This window comes from Euleptes europaea, chromosome 2 (assembly GCF_029931775.1).
Source record: "Euleptes europaea isolate rEulEur1 chromosome 2, rEulEur1.hap1, whole genome shotgun sequence".
Classification (NCBI taxonomy): Eukaryota; Metazoa; Chordata; class Lepidosauria; order Squamata; family Sphaerodactylidae; genus Euleptes; species Euleptes europaea.
Window position 1 is genome coordinate 9,767,972 of NC_079313.1, and position 18,980 is coordinate 9,786,951.

General features: G+C 50.1%; 1 protein-coding gene across 1 annotated transcript in view; it reads right to left on the reverse strand.

The window, feature by feature from the left end:
* NCAN (neurocan) overlaps positions 1 to 18,980 on the reverse strand; it is a 68,755-nt gene that overhangs the window by 13,682 nt on the left and 36,093 nt on the right. Inside the window, exons 8-10 of the mRNA XM_056845136.1 lie at positions 11,844 to 11,960; positions 9,741 to 9,854; positions 7,918 to 8,076 (exon numbers count right to left, since the gene is read on the reverse strand). Coding sequence (XP_056701114.1) covers positions 7,918 to 8,076; positions 9,741 to 9,854; positions 11,844 to 11,960 — 390 coding nt within the window. The remainder of the gene's footprint in view (positions 1 to 7,917; positions 8,077 to 9,740; positions 9,855 to 11,843; positions 11,961 to 18,980) is intronic.

An 18,980-nucleotide genomic window follows, 5' to 3' on the forward strand; every position in this document is an offset into this window, starting at 1 on the left:
GAGTTTACTTTTCACTGTTTACGGTTGAGATATTTTTGGCTTCCTATGCTTCATTTTGTATGTTGTAATTTAAAATTGCCAGGCTGTGCAAGCCGGTGGGAGCTTGGGGGCGGGTAGGGACATGAGGGGAGGGCATGCCATGTCACATACACCATGATGTCAATTCCAGGAGAACCTGAGAATAGCTCTAGGAATCACCAGAAACTCTATGGAAAAACCATAGAGTTTCTAGTGATTCCTAGAGCTACCCAACATCACTTCCAAGATTTCCCTGGAAGTGAAATCATAGTTCACATGAAACCAACAGGATTTTTAAAAATTCTCCTACTACTGCCTGGAGCGGCGGCAGGCAACGTGGGACACCATTGGGAGGCAACCCATCATACTGGAAGGCCTAGAAACCTTAACAGAATTTGATAGGAATGTTCCCGTTAAAATGGACTCCTGACTTTGGCCATTTATGCACAGCTGTTTCCTCGCATTTACCCGCAGACTACTTCGGGGCTTTGCTTTGATTATGCATACATTTTCCAACCGTCAGAGGACACTCTCCCCGTGTGCTTCTGTGCATTTTCCGGATGCTAGCTAAACACGAATCCAGAAAATGTGGGCAAAACATTGTGAGGAGAGCAAGGCGACCTCTGATGGTCAGAAAATGCAAGCATAATCAAAGCAATTACTATTACTATGTATGGGTGTGAAAGCTGGGCAACGAAGAAAGCTGATAGGAAGAAAGCAGATTCCTTTGAAATGTGGTGTTGGAGGAGTGTTACGGATACCGTGGATGGCCCAAAAAAAAATCAGTGGGTTCTAGATCAAATCAAGCCTAAACTGATCCTAGAAGCTAAAATGGCTAAACTGAAGCTGTTGTACTTTGATCACATTATGAGAAGACGAGAGTCACTGGAAAAGACAGTCATGCTAGGAAAAGTTGAAGGAGGCTGTCAGGCTGCTATCTCGGTTTCGTTATTGCCTCTGTCTCTGCGCTGTATTGTCTGCCCCCCAAGGTCGCATACCTAGGCCTGGGAACTCAGCTCCTGGGAAACTGTATTCAGCCTGTGCGTGTAATCTCCCGCCTTTCCTGCCTTATAATATCTCCCAGCTAGTGAGCCTCTCATAGCTGTCATTTTATTCGTTTGCACTGTATGCCTATTTGACCAGTAAAAGCCATCTGTTTGGACTCTATATGACTTTGTGGTGATTTCTGGTTCTGTGGGCCAAGGGCTTACATTATGACAGCTATCCCTTCTCTTCACCATTCTACTAGCCAGGCTGGAGCCCAGGGGGGTTCGCCTGCCACTTGGATGGGAGCTGTGCAGCTCTCCAGGTGATCTACACCCTGGAGCCCTTCTCTGAGGATCCTACTCTGTTACAAGACTTAATCGCTGAACTTTTCCGGACGACCCGAGAGGTTTGCCGCTTGAGGGGACTGGTACAGGAACAGTGGCAATCTCTTAAAGGACGTCTCTGGATGTTAACGTCGGAGGATACTGATGCTCGTCTAGATCTTCAGGACTTGGATCAATTACTGGACGATGCCCGATTGGCGACTGAGGATTTACAAATATTAACTGGACTTTTGGATAATCTTATTTCTCGAGAAACTCTTTCTACCATGGCGGGAGCCCCGCCGGAGGGTTTTTCCCTGATCCCGGATGCAGCCAGCTGTCAGGCTGAGGCCAAGCGAGTCGCTATTAGCACCGCTCTTCTCCTTGTGGAATGTACAAAGGACACCCCGGTAGCCACCTTGGCTCAAGTTTTGACCTCGACTTTTGGAGCCGAGGCACCCGCACTGGCGGTTCGAGTACAACCTCTGCTGGGCGGGGAACCCGACCCCCTACTCGCACTCCTGGAAACAGAACTTTTGCCGCGCATTACGGCAGAGACTGCCCTAAGACTTGAGAACGCCAAAGTTCTTGCGGATCAGCAAGCCGCCGAAGCGGCTAAGGTCGCAAGAGAGAGAGAGGCTGCAGAAGCAGCCAGGGCGGCTGCAGCAAGGATTAGGAATCTGGCGAACGTGGACACGCGCCCCAAAGACAATGTACTAGGGCTATCGGGTCTGTCTTATTCCCCGGCGTTTGTCCCGTCGCGCGCGACCCAACGCGCACGCCGTTTGGCTGACCGACGTCGAGACTCAGGAGAGTCTGAAGACGAGGATTTATATGGGGATAGCTCTCAATGGGCCACAAGCTTCCGGACCAGTAAGCCTCATCTTACTGGTGGCCCAAGTGAGGAGGTTCATCTCTTACGAGCCCAGAATCGGGAGCTCTCCGACCGTGTTGATCAACTCCAGGAAGTAATGGAACTTATGCTTCAAGAGAACAGGCAATTACAACAAACCCTGATAGCGCAGAGACAGCCCATTCCGATACCGGGTCAGGGGGTACCCGTACAGCCACCCGCCAATGTGCCTGCCCCACCCTTGCCTCCTGGAGCTCCCGTTGCTCCTCCGCCCGGACCACCCGTGCAACCACCCGCTAATGTGCCTGCTCCACCCTTGCCTCCTGGAGCTCCTGTTGCTCCTCCGCCCGGACCACCCGTGCAACCGGGTCAACCTGCGCCCGGCCCTTGGAAGCAACTCAAATTGAGGACTACGTATGACGGATCTCTCGAGACTTTGCCTTGTTTCTTGCATCAAGTGGACAGTTATATGCGAGAACAAGGACAACTTTTCCCCACGGAAGACAGCCGGGTGCGTTACGTAGCTTCCCTTCTGACAGGTAAAGCGGCTGACTGGATGGTCCTCCAGTTTGACACCCGCTCTCGTGCTATTCGTTCCCTCAACAACTTCATGACTGCCCTGAGAAGGAGGTTTGAGGACCCCTTCCTGGGGGAAAGAGCCAAAACGGAACTCTTACAATTAAAACAAGGCTCTGCTACAGTTCGAGAATTTGCCGATGAATTTCAACGACTGGCAAGTAAAATTGTAGGTTGGCCCGAGACCACCCTGATCCATCATTTCAGGGAAGCCTTGCATCCTGACATTCTGAACTGGTCTTACATGCGAGGCGATCCCGATACCCTCGAAGACTGGATCCTATTAGCCGAGGAAGTGGAAAGCCGCCGACGCTTCATTTCTCTCGTCCGTCAAAAGCACAAGGAAAAAGGCACCCAAAAGCCTCAACCCAAGGCACCACTGCTCGTCCCACGAAATCCCCCACGTCCGCCCCAGGAACGTGAAGCCCGATTTCAGAGGGGTGCCTGTCTTACTTGCGGAGAAATGGGCCACTTTGCAGCCGTTTGCCCACGCCGCCAGGAAATATTTCGTCCCAGCACGACAACCCGCGCCCGAGGTCGTCCACCACGCAGAGGCACCGCGGCCACCCGCAGCGCAGCTCCGGGAAGACCCACACCCTCTGCACTCCATGCCGGGGACCCAGCCTCCCTGCCTACTACCAACGACCCCGCCGGGTCTCGGATTACAAGTGCCCCATTGGGGGACGATTTTCCCTCTTCGGATGAGGAAAAGCCTTGGATTTCTCCAGCCTTAAACCTGGAATCTCCCCTCGACTTGTCAAAAAACGGCTCCGGTCTGTGGTGAATGGAGCGTCTCCACAGACCTCTCAGGATCTTCCTATCAAACCGAATGCTCCTACCAAAATCAAAGAAGTGGACTCCACCGTCTACGTGGATGCAGTTTTACAGCAACTTAACGGTGGCCCACAAATCCCCGTCAAAGCACTAATTGACTCCGGTTGCTGTCGCACTCTCATAAGCGAAACCACTTTTGCTGCACTCAGAGCCGACTCTGAGGCTTTACCCGCCCCCGTCCAATTTGCCCAAATGGACGGAAGCCATTTCCAGGGGGGTCCAGTTGATCACCGCACCATAGGGGTGGCAATGGGAATTGGTTCCCACTGGGAACAAATAGACTTCACTATAGCCCCTATCCGATTTGAAGTGGTCTTGGGAATTAACTGGATTAAAGGACATAGTCCCAGTATTGATTGGGAAACAAACACTATCTCCTTCGCTAGTCCCACCTGCGACCAGCATCGGCAAAACTTTGCTCTGCTATATCCGCCCGTTCCAGCATTAACCTCTACTGCCCCAGCACCACCGGCTCTACCCGCTGTATACCGGGACTTTGAAGATGTCTTCGACCTTAGGGAATGTGATGCCTTACCCCCCCACCGGGCCTCAGACTGTGCGATTGAAGTGGTAAAGGACTGCACATTAACCAAGAGTAAGATTTACCCTATGAGCGCTTCCGAGCGCACTGTCCTCCGGGACTTTTTGGACAAAAACCTCGCCAGAGGGTTCATTCGCCCTTCGAATGCCCCAAACTCGGCCCCCGCGTTTTTCGTCCGGAAAAAAGAGGGCGACCTTCGCCTGTGCATTGACTTTAGAAAGCTCAATGCGGTTACCCAGACCAACGCCTATCCTATCCCATTAATATCCGATATTTTGGGACAATTACAGGAAGGCCATGTGTTCTCTAAATTAGACTTGGTGGAAGCTTACTACCGAGTCCGTATCCGCGAAGGGGATGAGCACCTCACTGCCTTCTCTAGCTGTTTCGGAATGTATGAATTCCTTGTGATGCCGTTCGGATTAAAAGGGGCCCCGGGGGTCTTCATGCAACTCATCAATGAAATCCTACATGACCTTCTATATCGTGGGGTGGTGGTCTACTTAGATGACATTCTCATTTATTCGAAAACTATGGACGAGCATGTGGCTCTGGTCAGGGAAGTTCTGCAACGCCTGCGTAACCATCAACTTTTCGCAAAACTAGCTAAGTGCGAATTTCACCAAAGCAAACTCACGTTTTTGGGATACATCATCTCCCACCAAGGTCTTCGCATGGACCCCGCCAAAGTCCAAGCCGTCCTCGATTGGACTCCCCCCACCAACCGGAAGCAAGTACAGCAATTTCTGGGATTTGCAAACTTCTATCGAGGATTCATCCCTAACTTCGCCCAGGTGGCTCTACCCATTACGGACCTACTGAAAACTAAGGGAAAAGTAAGCTCGGCTGCCTTGCCCTCCGCGAAAATCCTATGGACTGAGCAATGCCAAGCCGCCTTTCTGGCCCTCAAACGCCTCTTCACTTCGGAGCCGGTGCTACAGCACCCAGACCCAAATCAAATGTTCATTGTGCAAGTCGATGCTTCCGATGTAGCCATGGGAGGGGCTCTCCTCCAGCAAGGACCGGATGGTCTTCTTCACCCTTGCGCTTACTTTTCAAAAAAATTTGCGCACGCTCAATTAAACTGGCCCATCTGGGAGAAAGAGGCCTCAGCAGTTCATCATGCACTGACTCTATGGCGACAATTCTTGGAAGGGTCTAAAGTCCCCTTTGAGGTTTGGACCGATCACAAAAATCTAGCTGCCCTCACGGGGTCCCATAAGCTATCGGCGAAACAACAACGGTGGGCGGAGTTCTTTGCGCAGTTCCGTTTCACCCTGAAGCACGTCCCTGGGAAGCAGAACGTTCTTGCGGATGCCCTCTCCCGTTTACCACAATATCCGGTAAAACTCGAAAGACCCACCAACTCTCTGTTCACCCCTATGCAACGTGGGGCTCTACCTATGCTGGCTGTGCAAACTCGATCCCAGCATCAGCACACCTTACCCAACGTACAAGCTCCGCCAGCCCAACCGGCTGCCCAGCCGCCACCGCAACAAACCGGAGTTCCCGCCCTTCCTACCCCTCCGACCGCCCAGCCGCCTGCAGTCTGCGCGCCGCCGCACGTAAGCACTAGCCCCATAACTGTTTCTAAGATCTCCATGGCCGACGGGGGGGCCCCCTCCAAAATCCCCATCTCCGAGTCCTTTTTAACTGTCCTTCGGGACCAGTGCCTTTTAGAACGTTCCACTCATACCCTACCTCCTGGTGTTTTGGAACAAGGAGGATCCTGGTACAAGGACTCGAAATTGTATGTCCCCAAGGCTCTCCGGAAGGACGTTTTACATTTAGCCCATGGAGCCAAAACAGCTGGGCACTTTGGGTTTCTGAAAACCCTTCACTTATTGCGCAGACAGTTCTGGTGGGGGGGAATGCGTTCCGACATTGACTCCTTCATCCGCAGCTGTCCCGTTTGTGCCGCTGCGAAACGATCGCAGGGCAAACCCCCGGGACTGCTACAACCTCTTGAAACGCCCAGCAAACCTTGGGAAGTGATTGCTATGGACTTCATGACTGATCTCCCTCTCAGTGGGGGTAAAACTGTGTTGTGGGTTGTTACTGATTTGTTTTCTAAGCAAATACATTTGATTCCATGCGCAGGGATCCCCTCTGCTCAGAAACTGGCCCGCCTCTTCGTGACGCATATCTTTCGTTTACATTCGTTTCCGCGTAAGATAATTTGTGACCGCGGAAGTGGTTTCGTTTCTAAGTTTTGGAAAGCTTTCCTCAAGTTGGTGGGAGTGGAACAAGGGTTGTCTAGTGCATACCATCCTCAAACTGATGGTCAAACTGAACGTGTCAATGCTGTACTTGAATGTTATTTACGCTGTTATGTTAACTACCACCAGGATAACTGGGTGGAACTGTTACCTTTAGCAGAATATGCCTACAATAATGCCATGCATCAATCCACAGGTTTTAGCCCATTTTTTGCTGTGTATGGACAAGATTTCAGTCCCATCGCTCCTACAGATGATATAGAGGGGGAGGAGAACCCCGACATTGCCTCCTGGGCACACGCCCTCCGTACCACTTGGCCCTGGCTCGTTAGCAACCTCGACCGGGCCAAACGTAAATACAAAGCGCAAGCTGACAAACATCGCTCCCCCGGGGGTGATCTGCAAGTGGGTACTTTGGTTTACCTTTCCACCAAAAATCTCCGTTCCACCCAACCGTGCCATAAGCTCAGTGCTAAATACATTGGCCCTTTCCCCATCACCCGGGTCATAAACCCTGTCACGGTGGAACTGGCTCTCCCCAAATCCTTGAGGCGTGTGCATCCTGTTTTCCACATTAGCCTCCTCAAACCCCATGTTGCTTCTCCACAGTGGCATCCGGACCCACCTCCTGCGCAACCCATCATGGTGGGGGGGGAGGAACACTTCGAAGTCTCCAAGATCCTTGACTCCCGTGTTCACCATGGCAACCTGCAATATTTGGTCCGTTGGAAACATTTCCCCCCTGCCTATGACGAATGGGTACGCGCACGGGATGTCTCCGCCCCCGACCTTGTCGACGCCTTTCACATTGCTTACCCAGATAGGCCAGCCCCCTTGCGAACTGGGAGGGGGCCTTGAGGGGAGCAGAATGTCAGGCTGCTATCTCGGTTTCGTTATTGCCTCTGTCTCTGCGCTGTATTGTCTGCCCCCCAAGGTCGCATACCTAGGCCTGGGAACTCAGCTCCTGGGAAACTGTATTCAGCCTGTGCGTGTAATCTCCCGCCTTTCCTGCCTTATAATATCTCCCAGCTAGTGAGCCTCTCATAGCTGTCATTTTATTCGTTTGCACTGTATGCCTATTTGACCAGTAAAAGCCATCTGTTTGGACTCTATATGACTTTGTGGTGATTTCTGGTTCTGTGGGCCAAGGGCTGACAGAGGCAAGGAACAGAGAAAGACCCAATGTGAAATGGATTGGCTCTATAAAGGAAGCCACGGCCCTCAATTTGCAAGACCTGAGCAAGGCTGTTAAGGACATTTTGGAGGACACTGATTCATGGGGTCGCCACGAGCCAGACTTGACGGCACTTACGGTATCACACACAATCAAAGCAAAGCCCTTTAGTGGCCTGTGGGGTGACCGCCAGGAAACAGCTGTGCACAAATGACCTTTGTGTAAAAATGGCGTGAAAAAACACAGAATAAATAGGTGAGGACAAAAATGCTCACAATTAACACGAAATGAAAAGTGGACTATTGGCCCACGCCAAGTGCGGCCTCCCTCTTGGTTCCAATGTTTGGAGCCGTGTCCCTCTCTGCCCTCCCCCTCCCAGATCGCCAACCTACTGTTGATGAAGTTATGCTCCTCCCTCGAGTGGATACTGGTCAGGTGACCGGACCGCCGACGGCAGTCCCGTTCCGCGTCCTCCCAGGAGCGCCGGTGAGCAACGTAGCGATAGCAGTGACCCTGGAACTTGTGCCAGCTGTGTTCGCAGCCCTCCGTGTCTGGGGGGGGGGGGTGGAAGAAAGAAGGGAAAGGAATTGCCTTTGAAAAAACTGATCTGCCGTCTGTGCGACAAGGGCTGATTCGTGGCCAAATACGACGGTGTCTGCTGGGGTGAGCGTGCCGGCATGGGTGAAGGGCAACATCTGTGCAGCCCTGTCTCCGATCATGGATGGTCCTGACCTACCCCACCAGCAACCCCCCCTCCCCGTTCCTCTCAAGCTGACTGTGCTGGTGCCGATAGTGTAAAATTAATAAAGGATAACTAGACTTTGAAGCCCAACGGGGAGTCTCAGACTGCTTTGATCTCTGAGGAAGGCGGATGTGGTGGGAGATTAAAAATGGTGCCTCAGAAGGATAATTCACCCCCCATACACACACACACCCCTGGTTAGATATTTCAGAGTGGGTGGAAGATCTGCTAAAATCCTGTTTTGCACTGCTTTGTTCTGCATAATAGGATGTGAGTGGAAAGAGCTCCTGTTCTCCCCGTCGGGGGGGGGGGGGATTATCCTGCCCCAAAGCGGCGTCGAGTCCCCAGAAGCAGCGTTGGGACTGAGGGGGCGGATCAGATTTATATGATTCGTTCGATCTCATATTTTTCTGCTGTAAGGAAGCCTCTTACACAGGCAGGGAAAGAAGGCAGCTGCGTGTCGAACCAACCAGGGCTTGTCAGGGAGCAGCTGGGGCAGCAGGCACAGTTTGGTGGCCTGGGGACCGTCTGGGGGTACAGGCACAGTTCGGTGGCATGGGGATCATCAGGGTCATCAGGCACAGTTCGGTGGCGTGGGGAACGTCAGGGGAGGCAGGCACAGTTTGGAGGCATGGGGAATCGTCAGGGGCGGCAGGCACAGTTTGGAGGCATGGGGAATCGTCAGGGGCAGCAGGCACAGTTTGGAGGCATGGGGACCGTCTGGGGGGACAGGCACAGTTCGGTGGCATGGGGATCATCAGGGGCGTCAGGCACAGTTCGGTGGCGTGGGGAACGTCAGGGGCGGCAGGCACAGTTTGGAGGCATGGGGAATCGTCAGGGGCGGCAGGCACAATTTGGAGGCATGGGGAATCGTCAGGGGTGTCAGGCACAGTTCGGTGGCGTGGGGACCATCAGGGGTGGCAGGCACAGTTCGGTGGCGTGGGGACCATCAGGGGTGGCAGGCAAAGTTCGGTGGCGTAGGGACCATCAGGGGTGGCAGGCAGAGTTTGGCTGCGTGGGGACCGTCAGGGACGTCAGGCACAGTTTGGTGGTATGGGGATTGTCAAGGGCGGCAGGCACGGTTCAGTGGCATGGGGACCGTCAGGGGTGGCAGGCATAGTTTGGTGGTTTGGGCATCGTCAGGGACGTCAGGCACGGTTTAGTGGCATGGGGACCGTCAGGGGCGGCAGGTACAGGTCGGCGAAGGGGGATTGCATGTGTGTGCACACCTCGAATCTTATACCTAGCATCTTAAATTCGCAAAATGAATAAATACATGCATTAGCAGGGGTAGAAGCAGTATGAGGTGGTAGATGAAAGGTATTTACACCCCAGCGATCCTTTTCCTCTAGTCCCTATCCAAATGTGTAATGGGTTAAAGGCCTCCAGGCAGCAGGGTGGTGGGTGGCCTCTCTAGTTAGCTTTCTGGGGCAGGACTGGCCCAGCAGGTAGCCTGACGCCTTCCTCCCTCACCTCTGTCGCACAAGTTTCCCCCGTAGCTGGGCAAGCAGAGGCAGACAAAGGAGTTGGTTTCGTCGATGCAGGTGCCGCCGTTCTGGCAGGGGGTAGACAGGCAATCGTCGATATCTGTCGAGGAGAGAGGATTCAGAGGCAGCTTTCAGAAGAGGGTCAGGAGGGGGGGATGCGGTGGAGAGAGGCGACCTATTGGGAATTTCCCCAGAAGCTGTCTGGGGCAGACAGGTTATCCTCTAAGTTCCACTGGGAAGACTCCCTTCTGAATGGCTGCTACTCGCAAAGTTATTTTCCAGAGAGGGTTGCCAACCTCCAGGTAAGCCTGGAGATCTCCTGGAATTAGAATGGACCTCCAGACGACAAGAGACCGGTTCCCCTGGAGAAAATGGCTGCTTTGGAAGGTGGACTCTCGGGCATAACACTCTGCTGAGGTCACTCCCCTCCCCAAACCCTGCGTATGGCCAAAGGCTGCTACAAAAATTAATCTAAAAACAGAGTAAGTCCAGATAACAAGCAATAATAATATCAGGAAAAAGCATACTTCTCAGAACCACCAATACTATGCACAGAACATTGTTTGAAGTTAAACATACAGAATTATCTAAAATCTGACAATCTAAAATCAACAAACAGACTTTATAATAATCAGCAAAACCAAACAGAACTTGAAATTAAGACTTTGTGGTATTAGCCTCTGGTCCATGGAATTTGCAGTTCAGTGTTTACTACACTGGGCAGCCTGGCCCGAATTTTCTTTGCAGCTAGAGAAAAGAGTAGGGTTGCCAACCTCCAGGTACTAGCTGAAGTTCTCCCGCTATTAAAACTGATCTCCAGCCGATAGAGATCAGTTCCCCTGGAGAAAACGGCTGCTTTGGCAATTGGACTCTATGGCATTGGAGCCCCTCCCCTCCCCAAACCCCGCCCTCCTCAGGCTCCGCCCCAAAAACCTCCAGGTATTTTCCAACCCGGAACTGGCAACCCTAGGAGAAGCACCGCCATACACTTTGCCTGTGGAGGCCGGAGGGGTGTGACCCGTGCCCCATAATGCCTTGCAGGAGGGGCCACTCTGCAGAGACACCATTCCACGGTTCACGACTGTCTCGCCCAGTGACTAAAGCCGTTCCACGCAATTATAAGGCGGCACAGAACGGCCCTCGCCCACGTCAAACGGCGAGCTTCCCTCCACGCTCTAGGAGACAGAGGGACTGGGATTGCGTACTGACAACTACATCAGGATTGATGACTACAGACTCCGGGCCCCGGATCTCCACCCCAGAACAGAATGCCAACAATCTGTCTTGTAAAAATGGCCTTAGCTATCACCTGCTCCACCTAAACCTACAAATAGGGCTTGCCAACCTCCAGGTGGTGGCTGGAGATCTCCCGCTATTACGTCTGATCTCCAGGCGACAGTAGAGTGGCCAACCCCCAGATGGTGGCTGGAGAGCGCCTGCTATTACAACTGATCTCCAAGTGACAGAGATCAGTTCCTCAGGATAAAATGGCCGCTTTGGCAATTGGACTCTATGGCATTGAAGTCCCTCCCCTCTTCAGGCTCTGCCCCAAAACCTCCCGCCAGTGGCGAAGAGGGACCTGGCAACCCTAGGGAAGGAAGAGAGTAGAACAGGGATGTGAGGTCATGCTATTACAACTGATCCTCGGGTGACAGAGATCAGTTTCCCAGGAGAAAAATGGCCGTTTTGGCAATTGGACTCTTTGGCATTGAAGTCCCTCCCCTCCCCAAACCTTGCGCTCCTCAGGCTCCGCCCCAAAACCCTCCCGCCGGTGGCGAAGAGGGACCCGGCAGCCTTAGCAAAGAGGGCGACTTTATGAGGGACAGTTGGCTCTGCATCTGCAAGGAAAAACCGAACTTTCTCCATCACAGTACGTTGATCTAAATTGGCCAGAATTGTCCCTGAAAATCTTCGCCTTGGAACGGGCAGACCAACATGCAACGGGGTCAGGTCTTCCACTCCTGAGCCTCCACAGATACATCTTCTGCTCTTTATAAATCCAATACTCCTTTCCCCCTCCCAAACCTTCACTGGACACATCTGGCTTCAGGTGCCTTCTTGATCGGTGACCCCCTTCCCAACCCCTCACCTATTTCGCAGTTCTCCCCTGTGAAACCCTGGGGGCAGGTGCAGCTGGAGATGTTCCCGTCGGACTGGCAGGTCCCGCCGTGCAAACAGGGCTCATGGTCGCAAGGATCGGCCTCAGCTGCAAGACACAAAAAGAGTAGAGAGGTGCCAATAGGGTTGCCAACCTCCAGGCAGTAGCTGGAGATCTCCTGCTATTACAACTTATCTCCAGCCGACAGAGATCAGTTCCCCTGAAGGAAATGGCCGCTTTGGCCATTGGACTTGATGGCGTTGAAGTCCCTCCCCAAACCCCACCCTCCTCAGGCTCCGCCCCAAAAACCTCCCGCCAGTGGCGAAGAGGAACCTGGCAACCCTAGGTGCCAAAGAGAATTGTGCACCGAGCAGATTAGACAGAGGTAATATATCGGTACAAAACTGGGATACCCTTATGCTACAATGTAACCTAAATAACAATAGACAGTGTGGCCATTTTTGCATGGTCAATTTTGATGCTTGCTCAAAGCTCTTTTTAAAAAATGTGACCTTAAAAATGCCTTTTCACAGTCCCGATGCAAAAGGAGTTCCACTCCCCCCACTCACCTGCTCCTTTGTTCCTGTTTGCATAGCTATTAGCATATGCATAGCTAACACGCCTCTGTTGTTTTGCATTGTTCCTTGAGGAGGATTCTTTGTGGCAAACACCAAAGGTCGCGTTATATGGCCTCTTTAGTAACGCAAGGCAGGTAAGCGCCGGCTTCGCAGTCATTTCCGGAACGACGGTTCAGCATGCAAAATTCAAAAAAATATGCGGGGCAATTCAGCCTGGAAAGTGCTGCTAATTACCATGCAAAAATTTCCTATAAGTCAAGAAGGTGCAAAATCTATCTATCTATCTATCTATCTATCTATCTATCTATCTATCTATCTATCTATCTATCTATCTATCTATCTATCTATTTATCTATCTATCTATCTATCTATCTATCTATCTATCTATCTTTCTATCTCTCTCTCTCTCTCTCTCTCTCTCTCTCTCTCTATCTATCTATCTATCTATCTATCTATCTATCTATCTATCTATCTAGTATTACCTAAATCACAAAATATATGACAATTAGATGTATTCTCAGACAAAGTAATAAACAACCATACATAAACACAGTAACGAACAACTATTCAACATATTCCATGGAAGTCTTTAGACTAGCACATAGTATTTTCTTTACTTCTTGCAGGAGATGTGAGAAATGAATGCGTCACAGGAAAAAAGGTGAGTTGGCCATATGTCTCGAAGCTTGCGTTTCTTTCCTTATCTTTGCAGGTAACTCATACAAAAGACAGTATCTTTCCAAAGAAGGAACCTTCAAAGAAGAGAAAACGGCCTGACAGCCTCCTTCAAGAGCCGTTTTGCGTCGCTCAAGGTGAGCTAGGCTTTTTCAATTCTCCAAAATAATATCTGGTATTTCACTGTATTTCTACTCACCTTTTTTCCTGTGACGCATTCGTTTCTCACATCTCCTGCAAGAGGTAAAGAAAATACTATATGCCAGTCTAAAGACTTCCATGGAATTATGTTGTATAGTTGTTCATTATTCTGTTTATGTATGGTTGTTTATTACTTTGTCTGAGAATACAAGTAATTGTCATATATTTTGTGATTTAGATAATGATAGATAGATAGATAGACAGACAGACAGACAGACAGACAGACAGACAGACAGACAGACAGATAGATAGATAGATAGATATTGCACCTTCTTGACTTATGCTGTCTATTCTTATTTAGAGGGAATATATTGGAATCCATTTGCCAAAGTTGCTTCTTGCCATGCCAATCCCTGGCCAAATATTTCAGCCACCCCCTCTGGCTCCGCAGCTTTCCGCAAGCACATCGTCCAAGCCATGAGGACTGGACACCTGGATTTAAAAGAAAAGAAATGAAAACTGAGATTGGGTGGGATGCTAATTACTGAGGCCAGAACAACCATTCCAAACCACCAGAGCAAAACACGCAGCCTTGCTCCATTTGTGGTTCATTGCTGGATTTTAATGGCATGTTTTAATTAAACGTTTAATGAAAACACTTTGAAAAGAAATTTTAATTGCATGTTTTAATGGAATGGGTTTGGGTAATTTAATTGTTAAATATTATTATATGTCAGCCCCCTCTGGAGAGGGGAGGGGCTGTGGCTCTAGGGTTTGCCAGCTCCAGGTTGGGAAATACTTGGAGATTTTGGAGTTGCAGCCTGAGGAGGGAGGGGTTTGTAAGGGGAGGGACTTCGATGGGGTATAATGTCATAGAGTCCACCTTCCAGAGTGGCCATTTTTTGAGACCCTGGTGGGATTCTGTCCTCTTATAATGAGCGACTTCCTTCCTTCAAGTGGCATCTGGAGAAAAGAGGAATGCACTTTGCCCAGCAGTGAGCCTAGGGTTGCCAACCTCCAGGTAGTAGCTGGAGATCTCTTGCTATTACAACTGATGTCCAGCTAGGGTTGCCAGGTCCCTCTTCGCCACTGGTGGGAGGTTTTTGGGGTGGAGCCTGAGGAGGGCGGGGTTTGGGGAGGGACTTCAATGCCATAGAGTCCCATTGCCAAAGCGGCCATTTTCTCCAGGGGAACAGATCTCTTTCGGCTGGAGATCAGTCATAATAGCAGGAGATCCCCAGCTAATACCTGGAGATTGGCAACCACATGTCCAGCTGATAGAGATCAGATCACCTGGAGAAAAATGGCCGCTTTGGCAATTGGACTGTATGGCACTGAAGTCCCTCCCCTCCCTAAACCCCGCCCTCCTCAGGCTCCGCCCCAAAAACCTCCCGCCACTGACGAAGAGGGACCTGGCAACCCTACCGCTTTGGCAACTGGACTGTATGGCATTGAAGTCCCTCCCCTCCCTAAACCCCGCCCTCCTCAGTCTCCGCCCCAAAAATCTCCAGGTATTTCCCAACCCGGATCTGGCAACCCTGAGTGAGCCAGGGGGAGTCCGGTCCGGAGTCCAGAGAAGGCACGGAGGCATGGTTATCAGCTCCAGGAAGAGAAGATAAAAGTCCCTTTATCTTCCGAGAGAGAGCCCTGTGGGCAAACAGCAGCCAGCCTCTTCTGTAGAAGTATTAATTGCTTTTTAAATAATAACAGGGCAGTGGGGCAATGAAAAAGGAGCTTCTCCACTGTTGGAAGATGCTTTGTTAACTGACCCTGACAGCAGTTCTCCAAGGTCCTCGGTAGAGAAAGATCTCCCCAGCACCTGCTGTCTGAATTTTTTGAGTTGGAGATGCTGGGAACCACACCTGGAACCTTTTGGACGCGAAGCAGGATCTCGGCCTACTGAGCCACGGTCCCCCTGCAGCTGTTGGTTTTAGTTCTGGGACACAGGCCATTGACTCTTTTTAGTCAGAAACTTGGTCCCTCAAGCCCTAGAGCAGGTCTTGAGGGCTCTTATCCGACATGAAGCCAGCCGAGGCAGCCCCCCTCAGTCCTGATCTGGATTGGCAATAGAGTTTCCAACCTCCAGGTACTAGCTGGAGATCTCCCCTGGAAAAAATGGTCGCTTTGCCAATTGAACTGTTGTATTGTTTGTGTTGGTTGTATTGGTTGTTATTTGTTTTGCATTATTTTTTATGAATTTGAAAATTAAATAAAATTTTAATTAAAAAAATTAATTTGCCGACGGTGGGTTAGAGCCCACAAAATATTTCCCTGTGCCCAACAGCCTATGCGCAAGCGCTAAAACGACTCCCCGCAGTCTTTTCACGCATCGGGCGAAATGATTGTACCCCCCACAATCTTTTCCAGACACTCAACCTTAACACAAGCATTTCTTCTGACGCGATTCCCAAAACAAATGAAATGCAATCGGGCACGTTGGCTGTTGTCCATTCCACGGCTCCACGAGTACACTGCCAGTTTGTTAAAAAAAAACGTAGAGCTGTGTGACGCTCGCAGCTCCTGCGCGGAATGGTGCGGTGCGTATTTCCCTCTCCCGTGATGCATCACTTGAGCCAAGCCCGTAGGCACTAACTTTATCTGGCAGATCTTGCATTGATTTCTTCCAAGGGGGATGATTCAGAGAGGGTGTGTGTGAGGCTTCTCGTCTCCCCGATCCTCTGCCTGAGCGCTGCAAACACTTTGCAAGGAAGTCTCACCCCGATGCATTCCCCTCCCCCTACACTAGGGTTGCCAATAGGGTTGCCAACCTCCAGGTACTAGCTGGAGATCTCCTGCTATTACGACTGATCTCCAGCTGACAGAGATCAGTTCACCTGGAGACAACGGCCGCTTTGGCTATTGGGCTCTATGGCATTGAAGTCCCTCCCCTGCCCCAACCCCGCCCTCCTCAGGCACCACCCCAAAAACCTCTCGCCGATGGTGAAGAGGGACCTGGCAACCCTAGATGCCAACCTCCAGGTTGCCAAGACCCTCTTTGCAAGACCCTCTTGGCAACTGGCGGGAGGTTTTAGGGGCAAAGCCTGAGGAGGGCAGGGTTTGGGGAGGGGAGGGACTTCAATGCCATAGAGTCCAACTGCCAAAGCGGCCATTTTCTCCATGTGAATCGATCTCTATCAGCTGGAGACCAGTTGTAATGTAATGCCTGAAATCATTACATGCTATGGGAAATGTATTGGAAATGTATTCTTTGATTTGAAATATATTCTTTGTACTCAATAAAGTATGTCTGCACTCATGAACATGCCACACTCAGCATATTAGAGGTGGCTTGTATAGTTACACCAAGCACTTGCATATGTTACAGGCCTCAAGTATAAGAGGCCCACTGTTGCTCCTTAGTTAGAAGCTAATTAAAGAATCCATAGAAGGCCTTAGTATGCTTGCATAAGCTGGTTTTCCAGAGACAAGAACCAGCTAGGAACCTTCGTAGTTCGCCTTGGCAGCTGCCAGGGTCCAAGATAAGAAGAACTGCAGTAATTTAGGATCAAATAGAAAAGCACCTGACCATGAGGGTCTTCACTGCTCATTCGTGAACATGAGATCATCACTTTCTCTGTAACCGCCTTCAATTCTGTAATAGGGCATGCTAATTTGGGGGTCCCGAGTATTGGGCATTTGGGTCCTTACGTGTGTATTACGCCTCTCTAACCACCCATAATCGAAGTCTATATTCGTGCTTGCAATCCTTTGATGTTTGTGTGAATTGTCCTGCGCATTTGGGCAATTTTCACCCGGTGGGTATATTGGGCCTAATAAACAAACTGCTTTGAACTATAAACCTCCTACTGTGTTATTGTCATTGGGAATTGATACAATAATACAGGCATATCAGTAATAGAAGGAGATCTCCAGCTAATACCTGGAGGTTGGCAACCCTAAGGTGGTGGCTGGAGATCTCCTGCTATTACAACTGATCTCCAGCTGATAGAGATCCGTTCCCCTGGAGAAAATGGCCGCTTTGGCAATGGGACTCTATGGCACTGAAGTCCCTCCCTACCTCAAACCCCGCCCTCCTCAGGCTCCGCCCCAAAAGCCTCCAGGTATTACTCATCCCAGAGCTGGCAACCCTACCCCTCACTCGCAGGATGCTCTGGCGAGTGAGACCCAGGCCCTGTGGGATCTGTAAGACCGAGATGTTCTGCCAGGCCTATGGTCGAGGACCACAATGGTCTCCATCCTGCTGCCCTCCCTCCCTCCTTCCCTCCCTTCCTTTTATCATTTGCCTACATCCTCTTTATTTTAATCCCCATCCCTCCCCTTTACTGAGAAGATTTTATTGTTTCCCTCTTATTCTTCCCCTCTGAATTGGCTCCCACTATTGTTTATTGGTCATAGGGTGCTTTGGAACTTTTTAGAGATGTTGTGGTTTTAAATTGTATATGGTTGGAATTTTAAATGTATCGGAAGCGTCGTAAATTGCTCTGAGCTTGACTTGAAAGATAGGAAAGGGCAGCATAAAAGTTGAATTAATAGGGTTGCCAACCCTTTCCATGGACTAGCTGGAGATCTCCTGCTATTATATAACTAATCTCCAGCCGATAGAGATCAGTTCACTTGGAGAAAATGGCCGCTTTGCCAACTGGACTCTATAGCATTGAAGTCCCTCCCCTCTCCAAGCTAGGGTTGCCAACCTCCAGGTACTAGCTGGAGATCTCCTGCTATTACGACTGATCTCCAGCCGAGAGAGATCAGTCCCCCTGGAGAAAATGGCCGCTTTGGCCATTGAACTCTATGGCATTGAAGTCCCTCCCCTCCCCAAACCCCGCCCTCTTCAGGCCTCCCCCCGGTGGCAAAGAGGGACCTGACAAACCTACAAATGAATGACGATGTCGGTGATGATGATAACCACCACCACTACTATGACTACTACTACAATGCCATAGAGCCCACTACTATGACTACTACTATGACTACTACTAGTGTCAGAGAGAACTGCAGAATGTAGACCAGAGTGGGTCAAGGGAACATATCACTCCAGTCTTTACCCATCTATACTGGCTCCCAGTTTGTTTCTGGTTACAATTCAAGGTACTGGTCTTGACCTTTAAAGCCCTAGATGAGGCCTACATGTGAGCCAGCGTCGTGTAGTGGTTAAGAGCAGCAGACTCTAATCTGGAGAAACGGGTTTGATTCCGCACTCCTCCACATGAGCGGCAGACTCTAATCTGGAGAACTGGGTTTGATTCCATGATCCACATGAAGCCTGCTGCAGACCTTAAATATAAGAGGATGAGGTTAAATATAAGGGGAAAAGAATGAACTGAAATTTTAAAATGGGTGCAGGAAATTCTGTAACTGCTATTTTATTTTATATGTTGTATTGGATCCAATATTTGGATTTGATAATAATTTGGCTTTGTAAGTACGTTTAATTTGAAAATGATGTTTTATAAGTACAATACAGAAAATGTTTGATTAATATAAGATGGATATAAGGACTAATAAGAACTATTAGTACTTTCACTGACATATAATGTGTTATTGTGTACTGCATCGAAGATATCTGTTTGCTAACTTTTGTTAATTGTTTGTTAAACTATGGCTGTTTATGCTTGGTAATTCACAGAACATTCCAGGCTGAAGTGCCCCGCATATTTTTATTTCTTCGTTGAACCATCATGCCATACGTCACTGAGACGTCGCACACCTGTTTCACATTTCTTAACAGCCCCTTTAACACGACCTTTTGTATTTGCTCCGCCCCCGCATCGAA